The sequence below is a fragment of the Takifugu rubripes genome, chromosome 12, assembly GCF_901000725.2.
Source record: "Takifugu rubripes chromosome 12, fTakRub1.2, whole genome shotgun sequence".
In the NCBI taxonomy this organism is placed as follows: domain Eukaryota; kingdom Metazoa; phylum Chordata; class Actinopteri; order Tetraodontiformes; family Tetraodontidae; genus Takifugu; species Takifugu rubripes.
Genome location: NC_042296.1, coordinates 581,506 through 594,432, shown reverse-complemented (window position 1 = coordinate 594,432; position 12,927 = coordinate 581,506). Strand labels below are relative to the sequence as shown.

Genomic DNA, 12,927 nt, shown 5'->3' with positions numbered 1-12,927 from the left:
TTGTGTTAGAACTTTAATATTTTCAATATTTAGGTTGTTTCTTGTTTAGAAATATTGCACATGGTCAACATGCCTGCTTATAAGATAACACTCATCTTGCTCTTTCTAAAATTCTTTCTCCAAAGTAAAGACAATTTATTTATAAGCACAATCATACAGTCTTCACGCATACGTGTGTATGCACAGGGATCTGTGTGGGTGTGTGCATGAGATTGCCCAGGCATGCAGATGCATATGGAACAGATTTAACCTCAAAGAGTTATGATTGACAGTTTCCCATTACCTGTGTATTTATGTATTATATATCCTGAATATATATATATATATATATATATATATATATATATATATATATATTTCCTGTACTTTATATCCTGAATTCACTGGTGTTAACAGTCAAGATGGTGAACAATAGTCATGGTGACTATAAAAATACTGCCTCTAGAGTAGAATGTAAATTACATGAAAATACACTATTGATAATGTTGATGTGAGAAGAAAAAATGAGGCTGGTTGTGTTGGGACACCACCTGCATGTGCCAGAACATACACACACCCAAACACAGATTTAAATGCACATATATGGAAATACCAGTATATATTTTTCAGACATCCAACTTTATACATAAAGACAAAAAGATACCCATAATGACTACCCCACTCTTAAGTTAGCAAAGAGCCAAAAAGTGCGATTCAAAAATGGTCTTTGACTTTTAGTAATTTATACCCTTTGTTTTTCAACAATGACAATGATGGTATAATTATCTTGTTTTATACCATAGGTAAAGATTATCACAACAGATTTGTGTCACGGACTGGCTGCATTTATTCAATATCTATGGCACAGGGCCTTTCCATTAAAATGACTTTGCCCATATATATACACATCTATATCTATATCTATATATAGATATATATATATATAGACAGCTTCATATATATGTATATATATATTTTTTTGTTTTCTTTTTTTATTGCACCATTTGACGAGAAAGGATAAAGTGTCAAGACAGCGAAGAGAGGGCTCCAGAGACTGCCCTCCAGAGCTGGTCTAGGATCTACTTTCCCTGAACTAACCTTAACCAGATCCATCTAGAGCTACATAGCACTTGACCCCGGACCAGTGCTTAAGGGCACTTTCTAACAATGCTTGCAGTAGGGAAGGGGTCAGTGGGTGAGGTAAAAAAATGAGAGAAACGAGTTGAAAAGAAGCCGGCTGGGCAAAGAAAATAGAAATTGGTTTGGTAACGTAGAGAACTTTTTTTCTAAACAACCTCTAAAAAGAATACTTTCCTGATTATACTTTTAGCAGTCCCAGATGAGTGGGACTGCACAAATTGTGCAAACACCTGATTTTAGCGTTTATATTTAAAAAGAAACGCCACTGCCCCAACTTCTGGGTCTAACAAGAAATTGCAGAAATAGTAAAAGGTGATTAGGAGAATCTTCTCTATGTATGGTTCAAAAAGGGGGAGACTGATTTTGTCCCCTTCTTTTACAAACTTTTTTTTTCTTTTTTGTACATTTTTTTGTATTGATATTGTGATTGTTTCATTCTGGAGAGAAACACAACAGACCACGAGAGAAAAAAAGTACAGGCCACAGTATAACTGGTTATTTGCACTGCAACAACTACAAAAGCAATATTATAACCACTGGGAGATTTGGAGAAGTTATGTTAAAGTCGGTCTACTTTTTCTCTCTGTTGATAAGGTTGTCGTGCTGGCAATGTCCTTATCCACTTCCTAAAGTGAGTGATGAACCTTCAAACCCAAATACCTCCAGGCTCCTCTTCTGCTGCTTTCTGAGGTTTGGGAGCTGGTTGATGTCATGTGAAAAGCTTCCCAATCAAAAAGTCTATTCACAATTTCTTTGTGGTGCCTGCTCAGAGAGACATTTATAATCACCTCACCAACAAGGACTGTGCCATTCAAACTAAAGGTGCAAAGATTGGTCACATTACAACTCAACTCCTTTCAAACAGGTTTCAGCCATTCAATTTCTAACTACAATCACTATAATGTGTGCAGGCCAATGGCTTGGTCAGATCACACTACACATGTCTATGCTGTGTGTGTGTGTGTGTGTGTGTGTGTGTGTGTGTTTGTGTGTGTGCCTGTGAATGGTGTGTGCTGTCTTTCTTGCAGCATCAAGGGGCTGTGAAATATTACTTGAGGTCAGCTGGGTTGTGTTTGTGTCCTGACCGCTGTGCTGAGGAACGGAAGGGCGACAAGGAGGTCAAGTCAATGGCATCTGAGGGCTGGCTGGCAACATCAAACTGCATCTGCACAATAAGTGACAAAGTGCCTTTGTGTGTCATGGTCCTTGGTGGCAGCTTCAGTGGGCTGCCGACCGAGAGTAACAGTCTAATTTGGTAAAAGTATGTCTGTCTGTGTGTGTGTGTGTGCGTGTGTGTGCGTGTGCCACAGAGTCTGTGTCAAATTACAAACCAGTGTAGAGTGTAGAAATGTGCCGAGAGCAGACCTGGTAAAGTAATGCCAGGGAAATATTCAGGGTATCTGAGAGTGAAAAGCACTTGACTAAAGAGGAATTGTGTTGTGATTTGTCTACATTTGAGGCCCGTGGCTTGTCCGATTAGACAAATTAAGTGTGCCTTAAGTAATTATAATATAAATTCATGAACAGGTCTAGAGGAGATTAGTGGTAGAAGAATGGATCCCACAAGTGCCTTTCCTACTGGTGCTTCCATACTGAAACTTTCGGCAGGGTCTGCTCCTCCTTTTTGTTAATTTCTTCCACTTTAGCTTAGGATCCTTCACTTTTCGGCTCCTCTGTGTTCAGGCTCTTGTCTCCCTCCTGCTCAGTCCCTCCATCCTTGTGGGGTGACTGACTGGTTGAGGAGCTCTGGGAAGGGACGGAGCTGGAATCTCCTGCTGTTCCAAAGTCATGTGTCCCAGGAGTGGCGGTCTGCATGATCTTCTGGCGAACTTCACGAATCTTCAGCTGCAGACACACTTTGGTGGGGAAGGTGTCCAAATGACGAGCCTGGAAGGCAGCAGTGGCTTGAGCTGGAGAGGATAACAGAGACACAATGACAAGCTGAAGGCAAAAATTGTGGAGGTAGAAGGAAGCACTGTCAGTAAAAACTGGAAACTCAGTTAAGTACATCACTGTTTGGAGAAACAATTTTTTTAAGATTATGCAAAAGGTCATGATTGATGTACTATCTGGGATGAGCCAGCCCCCCCAATGGACTGTATTTATATAGAACTTCAGTCATGTTTGACAACTCGATGTTTGAGGACAAACCTTGTTATATGTACATTTTTTTTAAATCTCACACTGTGTGCTAAGGGTTTACTTGAGGGAAAGAAGCCATGTTCCTGAAACAGCTGCATAACTAGAGCCCGGCGCTGGTCCAGAGTTCGACGGAGAGATGAGCAGGGAACCCGGTCCAAATCTCCGAGAAGATCCTCTCCTTCTACGTCCAGGTGAAAAAAGAATACTACTTTACTCACTTTCAACAAGAGCTTTTGGAGTTGTTCTGCAACTACTGTACCTGGCATGCCTGCCCTATCAAAGGTGAAGATGTCTCCATCGCACCTGGCGGCACTCTTTGGAGTGTTGGGTTCTGAGCTGCAGCTGGAGAGACGACGGGTCTTTCTCCTCGGAGAACTGGGGTCTTCTGCAGAAGTTTCCAGCTCTGGTCGTGCAATATATTAAGAAAATGGAACAAGGAGAAAAAGGTGAGTGAGACTAGGGCAGTTTTACCCAGATTTAGAATAGTCACTCCGATAATCCATAGGTCATTAGTCAATTTCTGTGATCTACACATTGACGGGTTCTTTAGCAAATATTGACAACAAAACTCTGATACTAATACTTGAACGTGTGAGAATAATGCTCTCTCCTGGTGATTAAAACTCACCCAAAAGATTAAAACACACCCATAAGGTCCCCACTCACATCAGACTATGAAGGGGAGTATAAATTGATAAAATAATAATAAATTACTCTGAACAGTCAACAATGAACAAAATTATATGAATTTACTACAACTACTACATTTAATACTGAATGGAAAGATGCTACATGTAAGTTTGAAACTGATATAAAAACCAAGAATATACCGTAAACCATGAATTTCCAGATAAAAATAAAACCCTTTGTAAAAAATCTGTTTTCTTTTGTTGCAAGTATTTCCAGCGATTAAACACTTGGGAGGTTGGAAGTCTTTCTGTGTCTCACCAGTGGAGTTGCGTCTCTTCCTGCGGTAGCTTCCCAGGATGGCTCTGGGTGAGGTGGCCAGACTCTGCAGTGTTGGTGAAGGTAGGACTTCCTCTGGGTTAAATTCTGGAAGCTCCGCAAAACGCTCCTCAAAATTGGTTTCCACACCTACGTTATTGTGCTTCCTGCACAACAGGGAAACAGAATGGTTGACAGCATGATTAAAATCCCACAGAGCTATTGTGTTCATGACACTGGAGTTCAATGTTTAGATTAAATTTAAATAGCATTTTGCAGATCTATTAAAATATTTTATGTATCTATTCAATCTTTAAATGTAAATGAATTTTAAAATTGTAATTACCATAAGATGTTATATTAGGATTAAAATGTTCTTTTACCACTACCCAACCTTAAAGACTTCTGGTCCTAGATAAGGGGCTGTTCACTCCCAGCACATTTCTTCCTCTCTCACACAGGCATCCGGATTGTAAATAAATACAGATATACTTAATTTATCTTGATGTTTCAGTTTCATTGTCTTGCAACTTTCAGAGCCAGTCATAACAAATACTACTCCGAATATGAAAAGAAAAAAATTACAATATCACTATTATTGACTCTAAACACAGTTTTTTAAATGAGGTCATCACATGCTGTAAGCTCAGTTGTGCCAAACTATGGTCTGCCTTTTCCAGCATATGATTGTTTCGATAGTCCATCAACATGGCTCATTAGAATAAACCCAGCATCATACTTCTCAAGTGGGGGAGGCCGGAACTTCTTCTTGGAGGAAGGCAGTGGGTCTCTTTCTGCAGGACGAGGGGGAATGAGGTCCAAACTTGTGGCTGCTGGTGGTGGAAAGTGACTATTAGTCTGCAAAGAGAGACAGAAACATCTGTCACCCTGCAGTGGGCTGGAATAAATATATATTGATAAATATGAACTACTGAGATACAGTTCAGCACCCCGTGACACCAAGTACAATCAAGCAGTGGTTAACAAAACCTGAACTGAAGGATTGTTGGATAAAATGAAGATGATGATTTTGGTTTAAACTGCAATTGGTCAACATCTGTGTGAATGTATTGAGTTGATGTCAGATGGATATTGACAAAACCATCATATATATCTCATTTCTGCAGGTAATGCATCATTATTAATGTGGAAGCAGCATTTGACTGTTCAGTCTTTGTAGGCTTCTAATAAATATGCGGTGCCTTGTCGTTTATCAGGTCATTTTTGTTGTGAATTAAATTTTAGTTCTATTCAATGATTTATTACATTTTTCTATAACAGCCCTGCTCCCACTCAACCTTTCCAGTTATTCATATATTCATAAATGATGTACAGTATGCATATCATAAGCTTTGTTTTGGCCCATGAATGCTGAACCATCAAGTAAAGTGTGTCAAACATGCGATATTTTTTTGTTTTAAGTGGCTATGAATAAAGACACACGAGGGACCATCAGATTGGTCTTTAACTGCATCTCATAACTTGTCCCTTTCCACTGGAGGTTACACTTTTTTTTTTTAAAACAAAACCACAGAAGACTTGAATCTTGTAGTTTATATTAATTATGTACTACTAATATTTTTGTTGTGAAATTTCTTTTGGAGCTTTTGGAACATGGGACAATCCAGTAAAATGAACCAACAGTGTAGGAATTTATCTAACAATAACCTTTCTTACCTCTCTGTGGCTGTTATCTGGGTCACGCTGATCATCTCTGTCTGTCTCGATTATTTCTTTTTTTTCCACTGTTTTTTTCATCTCACATTGGGGTTCCCTGCTCAGATTTTCTTTCTTCACATGCAATCCAACATCTTCCTCCTTTTTAACTGAAACAGAATATTACATTAAATGTTGGACCGAATTGTGTTCATATATCTTATTTAGAAAGAATCGGACAAAAACAGGTGCAGTATTTCTAAAATTCTGTTTCATTAGGAGCACTGCAGTTACACTGCAATCCAAAAATAGTGCATATGAAAAGTCCTGGTGTAAAACATGAGACCAAGAAAAATGATGTCAAAACTTTTTCCATCTTTAATGTGACCATGTAATTTGAATTGCAAAAGCAGAGAAATCTTGAAGGGTGAAATAATTACAGAAAGGTAATACTTTGTTGAAGCACCTTTTTATTTTATTGTAGCACTGCTTATGGGTAAATTTTGCTTATGTGCAAAAGCTCTCTCAATATGTCTAGAGTGAGTGTGTGTGGGGGGGGGGGATAATATCGTATGTGCAGTCCTTTTCAGCTAACCCCACAGATGTTACACTATATTCAGATTTGGGCTTTGCCTGGACCATTCCAAAACTTTACTATTTTAATAAAGCTATGTTTTTGTTGATCTAGATCTACACTTTGGATCATTGTGCTGGAAATTAAAATTCCTCTTCATCCTCTCTTCTTTCTAAAGGAAACCTGAAGGCTTTAATCAAAATTGGCTGGTATGTGGAACTGTTCATAATTCTGTCCACAACTAAGGCCCCTGTTCCTGGAATTCCCACAGCCCTTTTAATCTTGCTGTAGACCACTCGAAAGCCTCCCTCACGTTTTTTTTCCCTTGTCTGTTCATCAGTTGTAGAGGAACATTCAGTCCTTGGTGATGTCATAGCTGTGCCTTATTTCTTCACTTCTGATGTCTGTGGTCGTTCGTATATCTAAGGCCTTGGAAAATTCTTTTACACCTCTGACCTGACTGAGACATTTCAACAATAGATTCCTCAGATGCATCCAAAGCATCTGAGGAATCCCAAATGCTTTTTCTGTACGATACAACTAAGAAAATGCCAGAAAAATTCTTGGAGAATGGCTGAAATTTATTTGTGATTAATCTGAAACTTATTTGTGATTAATCTGCCACGGTTAAGCAAGTTATTGAGCCCCAAATACTCAGGGTGGTTGCCTATCTAGGAACATTCAAAACATTATTTGACTGCTGAAACTATTTCCAATGTCTGTGCCTACATTAATTAGCCAAAATTACCTGAACAGGTACGAGTCAGTTAATTTTGGCTACTTAATGCTTTCTCCTGTCCAGCAGAAGATTAGCAACTTCATCAGTCTTCGAATTCTTCTCCACCTTCAGATATCTCCATCTTTCAGAGGCATGTCCTATCAAATCAAATCAATCTTTATTTATATAGTGTCTTTTACAATCAAAATTGTTTCAAGGCGCTTTCCAGAATCCCAGGGCCTAACCCCAGACCAGCAAGAGTGGCAAGAAACTCCCCTTTAACAGGAAGAAGCTTGAGCAGGACCAGGCTCATGTAGGGGGACCCTCCTGCTGATGGCCGGCTGGGTAGAGAGAGAGGAGAGGGAGAGGGAGAGGGAGAGGGAGAGGGAGAGGGAGAGGAAGGGGAAGAGGAGAGGAAGAAGGAGAAGGAGAAGGAGAAGGAGAAGGAGAGGAGAGGAGAGGAGAGGAGAGGAGAGGAGAGGAGAGGAGAGGAGAGGAGAGGAGAGGAGAGGAGAGGAGAGGAGAGGAGAGGAGAGGAGAGGAGAGGAGAGGAGAGGAGAGGACGGGCACAGAGCACAGAAACACACACAAAAATACACTATTTATACAGCGGGTCAGTGGTGCCAGAGGTCATCATGCAGCTCTGAAGGCGGCGATAGTTGTAAATGAATACAGAAGGATTGGGGGGGGAAGCAGAAAAACTACACAAGAATCAGCATAACTAGTCTGCTTGATGAGGAGGAGGAAAGGAGATAAGTATGATAATTTGTCTGTCTATGATAATAACTGTAACTACAGAATTAGTAACAATAAGCTTTTTCAAAGAGGTAGGTTTTAAGCCTAATCTTAAAAGTAGCGATGGAGTCAGCCTCCTGTACCTGGACAGGGAGCTGGTTCCATAGCAGGGGGGGCTGGTAGCTAAATGCTCAGCGCCCCATTCTACTCCTAGAAACTCTGGGAACCACAAGTAGACCAGCATTCTGAGAGCGGAGCGGTCTATTGGGCTGATAAGGTATCACTAGCTTCTCCAGGTAGGATGGAGCTAGGCCTCTGAGGACCTTGTAGGTCAAAAGAAGGGTTTTGAAATTATTCTAAATTTAACGGGCAGCCAATGAAGAGACGCCAGTACAGGAGTTATGTGATCTCTTTTATCAATACCTGTCAGAACTCTGGCTGCAGCATTTTGGATCAGCTGGAGGCTTCTTAAAGAGGATTTTGGGCACCCTGATAATAAAGAATTACAATAGTCCAGCCTGGAAGTAACAAATGCATGGACTAACTTTTCAGCATCATGCTGCGTCAGTAGCTTCCTGATCTTTGTGATGTTCCTCAAAAAAGGCACTTCTAGAGACTGTTTTAATGTGTAAGTTGAAGGAGAGATTTTGGTCAAAAGTTACTCCTAGATTCCTCACAGAGAGACTAGATGTTAATACCATACCATCTAAAGTGATCATGTGATCAAATATATCCCTGAGAGGTTCAGGACCAAACACCATGACCTCAGTTTTTCCTGAGTTAAGGAGGAGGAAATTTGAAGACATCCAGGACTTTATGTCTTTAAGACAGGTCTGAAGCTTCACTAACTTCTCTGTCTCCTCTGGTTTCATGGATAGATAAAGCTGAGTGTCATCAGCATAACAATGAAAATTTATCCTATGCTGCCGAATAACATTTCCTAAGGGAAGCATGTACAAGGTGAAAAGGATTGGTCCAAGTACAGAACCTTGAGGAACCCCATGGACATGAGCAAACTGGTATCTATCAGATAAATATGATCTAAACCAGTCTCGTGCTGTCCCTTTAATCCCAATCACATGTTCCAGTCTCTGTAACAGGATGCTGTGATCAACTGTATCAAAAGCAGCACTGAGGTCCAGCAGAACCAGCATAGAGACCAGTCCATGATCTGAAGCTATAAGAAGATCATTAGTAAGTTTAAGAAGTGCTGTTTCTGTGCTGTGATGAGCTCTAAAGCCTGACTGAAACATCTCAAACAGGCTGTTCCTCTGCAGGTGCTGCAGTAACTGAGTCACCACAACCTTCTCTAGAACTTTAGAGATAAAAGGAAGGTTGGATATCGGCCTATAATTTGCTAATACATCAGGATCCAGTGATGTTTTTTTAAGCAATGGCTTAATCACTGCCACCTTGTAGGACCGGGGTACATAACCTGTCACTAAAGAACAATTGATCTGGTTCAGGACAGAACTGCCTATCAATGGTAAAACATCCTTCAACAGGTTTGTTGGGATGGGATCTAAAAGACACGTGGTGGTCTTGGATTTCTGAATTAGCGAAGACGCGTCAGAAAAATATATAGGGCTGAAGGAGTTTAAGGACTCGTTGGAGAACCTGTATGTTCCCACAGTCAGCACGTCTGGTGATGGTCCAGTTGTTGGGATGGCCTGGTTAGCTTTTTCTCTGATAGCTAGAACTTTATCAGTGAAGAAGCTCATAAAGTCTTCACCACTAAGGGAAGAAGGGATACGTGGATCTAAAACACTGTGACTCTTGGTTAATTTGGCCACAGTGCTGAAATGAAACCTGGGGTTGTTCTTATTTTCCTCAATTAAAGAAGAAAAATAAGCTGTTCTAGCCTTACGGAGGGCCTTTTTATAAACTAATAGACAGTCTTTCCAGGCTACATGATAGCTGTCTATTTTACAAGAATGCCACTTCCTTTCTAGTCTTTGCACTTTCTGCTTGAGGGTCCTGATAAGTGAATTATACCAGGGGGCACACCTCCTCTGATTTACTATTTTCTTTTTCAGGGGGCAACAGAATCAAGCGTGATTCTCAATGAGGTTGCTGCACCTTCAGCAACAGAGTCAACCTCAGCAGGGCTAAGATTATAATGATTGATCCCTGGGGAAACACACAGTGGTCCTGGGATTAGCACAGGGATCACTTCCTTAAACTTGGCTACAGCATTATCTGAAAGACATCTGCTATAGTAAGACTGTGCTCTGAGCATAGAAGAATCCTTAATCATAAATGTAAAAGAGATCAAAGAATGATCTGAAAGGAGTGGGTTCTGAGGGAACACTGACACATGTTCTACCTCAACACCATAAGTCAGAACTAGATCAGAACTAGATGAGTTGGTTGGTTTATCTGCTGGAGGAAACCAACTGACTCCAGTAATGAAATGAAGCAATTTCTAAAGCTGCCATTTACAACATCTACATGGATATTAAAGTCTCCAATGATAATGACTTTGTCCGTTCTAAGGACCAAGTCAGATAAGAAATCAGAGAACTCAGACAGGAACTCTGAATGTGGCCCTGCAGGGGGCCGATATACAACTACAAACAGAAGTGGCTTTTCTGCCTTCCAGTTCAGATGGGTGATGCATCCTGATCTCTGACCCTGGATTGTCAGGTCACTTTGGGTCTAATAAAATTAGCCAAATTACTAGAAATGAGAGAGGCACCATCCCGTGTGGGATGGACACCATCTCTCCTAATCAGACTAGGTTTTCCCCAAAAAGTGCTCCAATTGTTTATAAAGGCCACCTGGTTTTCGGGGGAACCACCGTGACAACCAGCGACAAAGCGATGACATGCGGCTAAACATTTCATCGCTGGCCAGATTGGGGAGGGGACCAGAGAATGCTCGTTTTTGCACAGCTGCACACCGACTCTATGTTAATTCTGACTGACGACCTATGTCCTTTACAGATCCTTGTTTTCATTCTGAGTTTGTCAAGACATATTCAGGAATCATAATGAGACCCTTTAGGTTTAGAAACGTCAGGTGTTTGGGATCCAAAGCATTCATAGCTGCAACTCAGAGTAACTGTCAACCTGGGTGTGTGACTTTGTGATTAAGAGATAGGTGGAAGGTGGCGCAAATAAGCACAAGACACAAAATGTTAACATTAACATTACTTGTGGGCTGCCACATTTCAAGTGAGAATTTTCTGGCTGGACTACTGTTGTCAGTGAAATAAATATTTGAAATGAACAGGATTCCTTAATGTCAGCTCCTGTAAATAAACTAAACTCCTGCAGCAAGGCCCTCCTACTGCAGAGCACATCACACACTCTTCATATATAAAAAGTCTATACACAACTTTTCTCACTTCTCTTTAAACAACTACATTTGGACTGCTTCTTTCCATAAATTTTACCTGTTTGTGTGTCACAATGTGTTTTTTAGTATTTCTGCTTTTCTGCGTTAACCATGCTCAATCAGGATTTCTGACCATCGCAAAATAGTTTCCAAACACCAGGCAGAAAAAAGTTCTGTCCTGGTGATGATGTCGAAATCAGGCTGTGAGAATTCGCAACTCCGGCCTGTGACTTTGTTCTCACAGCGAACAACAAATTTCTCGGTTCTTGTAAAATATATAATAGGCTTGATGCAAACATACTGTTTTAGTTTTTATTTTTCATCCCCTTTGAGATTTTCATTTGATTTTTCAATTGAAATTAAGTTCGGAAAACTGTGTACTGGCATAATTTTTTTAAAATATGGTATTTTATCAGGGCATGTAGCCTTATACCCCGAACATGGTTTCTGTAAGGCAATCAATCAGTACAGAACGTTACCTGCTATGGTATTAAGTGTACACGTGACCGACGGGGGCCTGGCAACACCGTTGGACGCTCCGTATCCTTCATCCTCAGCCTGTCTGTCTGGATGTCTTTCTTTCTTCACCTCTAAAGCCAAATGAGCTTGAGGAGGTGCCACAGTTGAGCCATCTAGAGAGGGTCCTCTGATAATGTCTTGTGCTGGGGCAGCTACAGCGGGTGGCACAGTTGTCATGGAGACCACTCCAGTAGCAACTGGTGTCGGATAGATGGCAGTCAGTACCTGCGAGATAAAATAGCCAACAGATTTAATACTTTACTTTCTTTTTTGTTTTAGATCTATTAAGGTAAAAAGAGTATTCAACTTCAAAAGCATAAATAGCTTTTGGGCAAAAAGAAAAATGTAGGAGCTGGCAACCCAGTGCTTTTTTTTTTTTTTTTTAATATCTAACACAATTGTATACTTTGTATGATTTTTATGTAAGGTAAATGATACAAGGTACACCCTTCCTGGTGGTGTTTACCTGCCGAGCAACGGCCCCTGCGGTCTGACCTGGAGAGGTATGTGAATGGCAGGTTATTGGCAGGGCTGGAGCTAACAATGGTGGCTGCCCAACGATAGGTTGGACCAGCGTTTGTCCAGCTGGGGCGATGGCAGTAAAGCCCAGAGTTGTGACAGATGATGGGAGATAGGCTGCATCTGAAGCAGTGGTGGACTGTTGTGGTGTTGCCGTGGTAACTCCTGGGGCAGACTGGACATAGGTGATTCTAAAGGACATAAAGAGGAGCAGGAAAAGAAATAAGTTAAACTACATAATGTTGCTGTTTCATTCTTTTACTAAACTGATTATAAATGGCTGTAAAAATATGGTAAGAAGCGCTGATAAAATATTTTACTTAGATACAGTAGACAAGAGAAATGTATTTGAAATGAATTGTCTTCAATGTTCCCTATGAGCAGAATTCTTCCCTAAGCTGACCCAGGTTCAAACTGAGTTCACTGTTATTTCTCTACTGACCTCATGATTCCTGTTTCTTTCTACAGTATTAATCCAAAGAAAAGATTAATAGTCCACCCCAAATAAAAAAAAAAAAACAATATTTTTTTGGTTTGCCTCTTCTTCTTTTTAAACCAACTAAAATGTCTTTTTTATTGCAAAAAATGCGAGGGCAAAATCCTGTTTGACAAACAAAAGTGTTTTTCTTCATTTTATTTTAATTGTGAATGAAGAAATATA

General features: G+C 40.3%; 1 protein-coding gene across 1 annotated transcript in view; it reads right to left on the bottom strand.

The window, feature by feature from the left end:
- The window catches only part of cica (capicua transcriptional repressor a), a 34,266-nt gene continuing 21,339 nt past the window's right edge, over positions 1–12,927 (bottom strand). Inside the window, exons 15-22 of the mRNA XM_029845622.1 lie at positions 12,214–12,457; positions 11,708–11,972; positions 5,884–6,032; positions 4,946–5,064; positions 4,210–4,373; positions 3,521–3,664; positions 3,323–3,442; positions 1–3,029 (exon numbers count right to left, since the gene is read on the bottom strand). Coding sequence (XP_029701482.1) covers positions 2,767–3,029; positions 3,323–3,442; positions 3,521–3,664; positions 4,210–4,373; positions 4,946–5,064; positions 5,884–6,032; positions 11,708–11,972; positions 12,214–12,457 — 1,468 coding nt within the window. The 3' untranslated portion in view covers positions 1–2,766. The remainder of the gene's footprint in view (positions 3,030–3,322; positions 3,443–3,520; positions 3,665–4,209; positions 4,374–4,945; positions 5,065–5,883; positions 6,033–11,707; positions 11,973–12,213; positions 12,458–12,927) is intronic.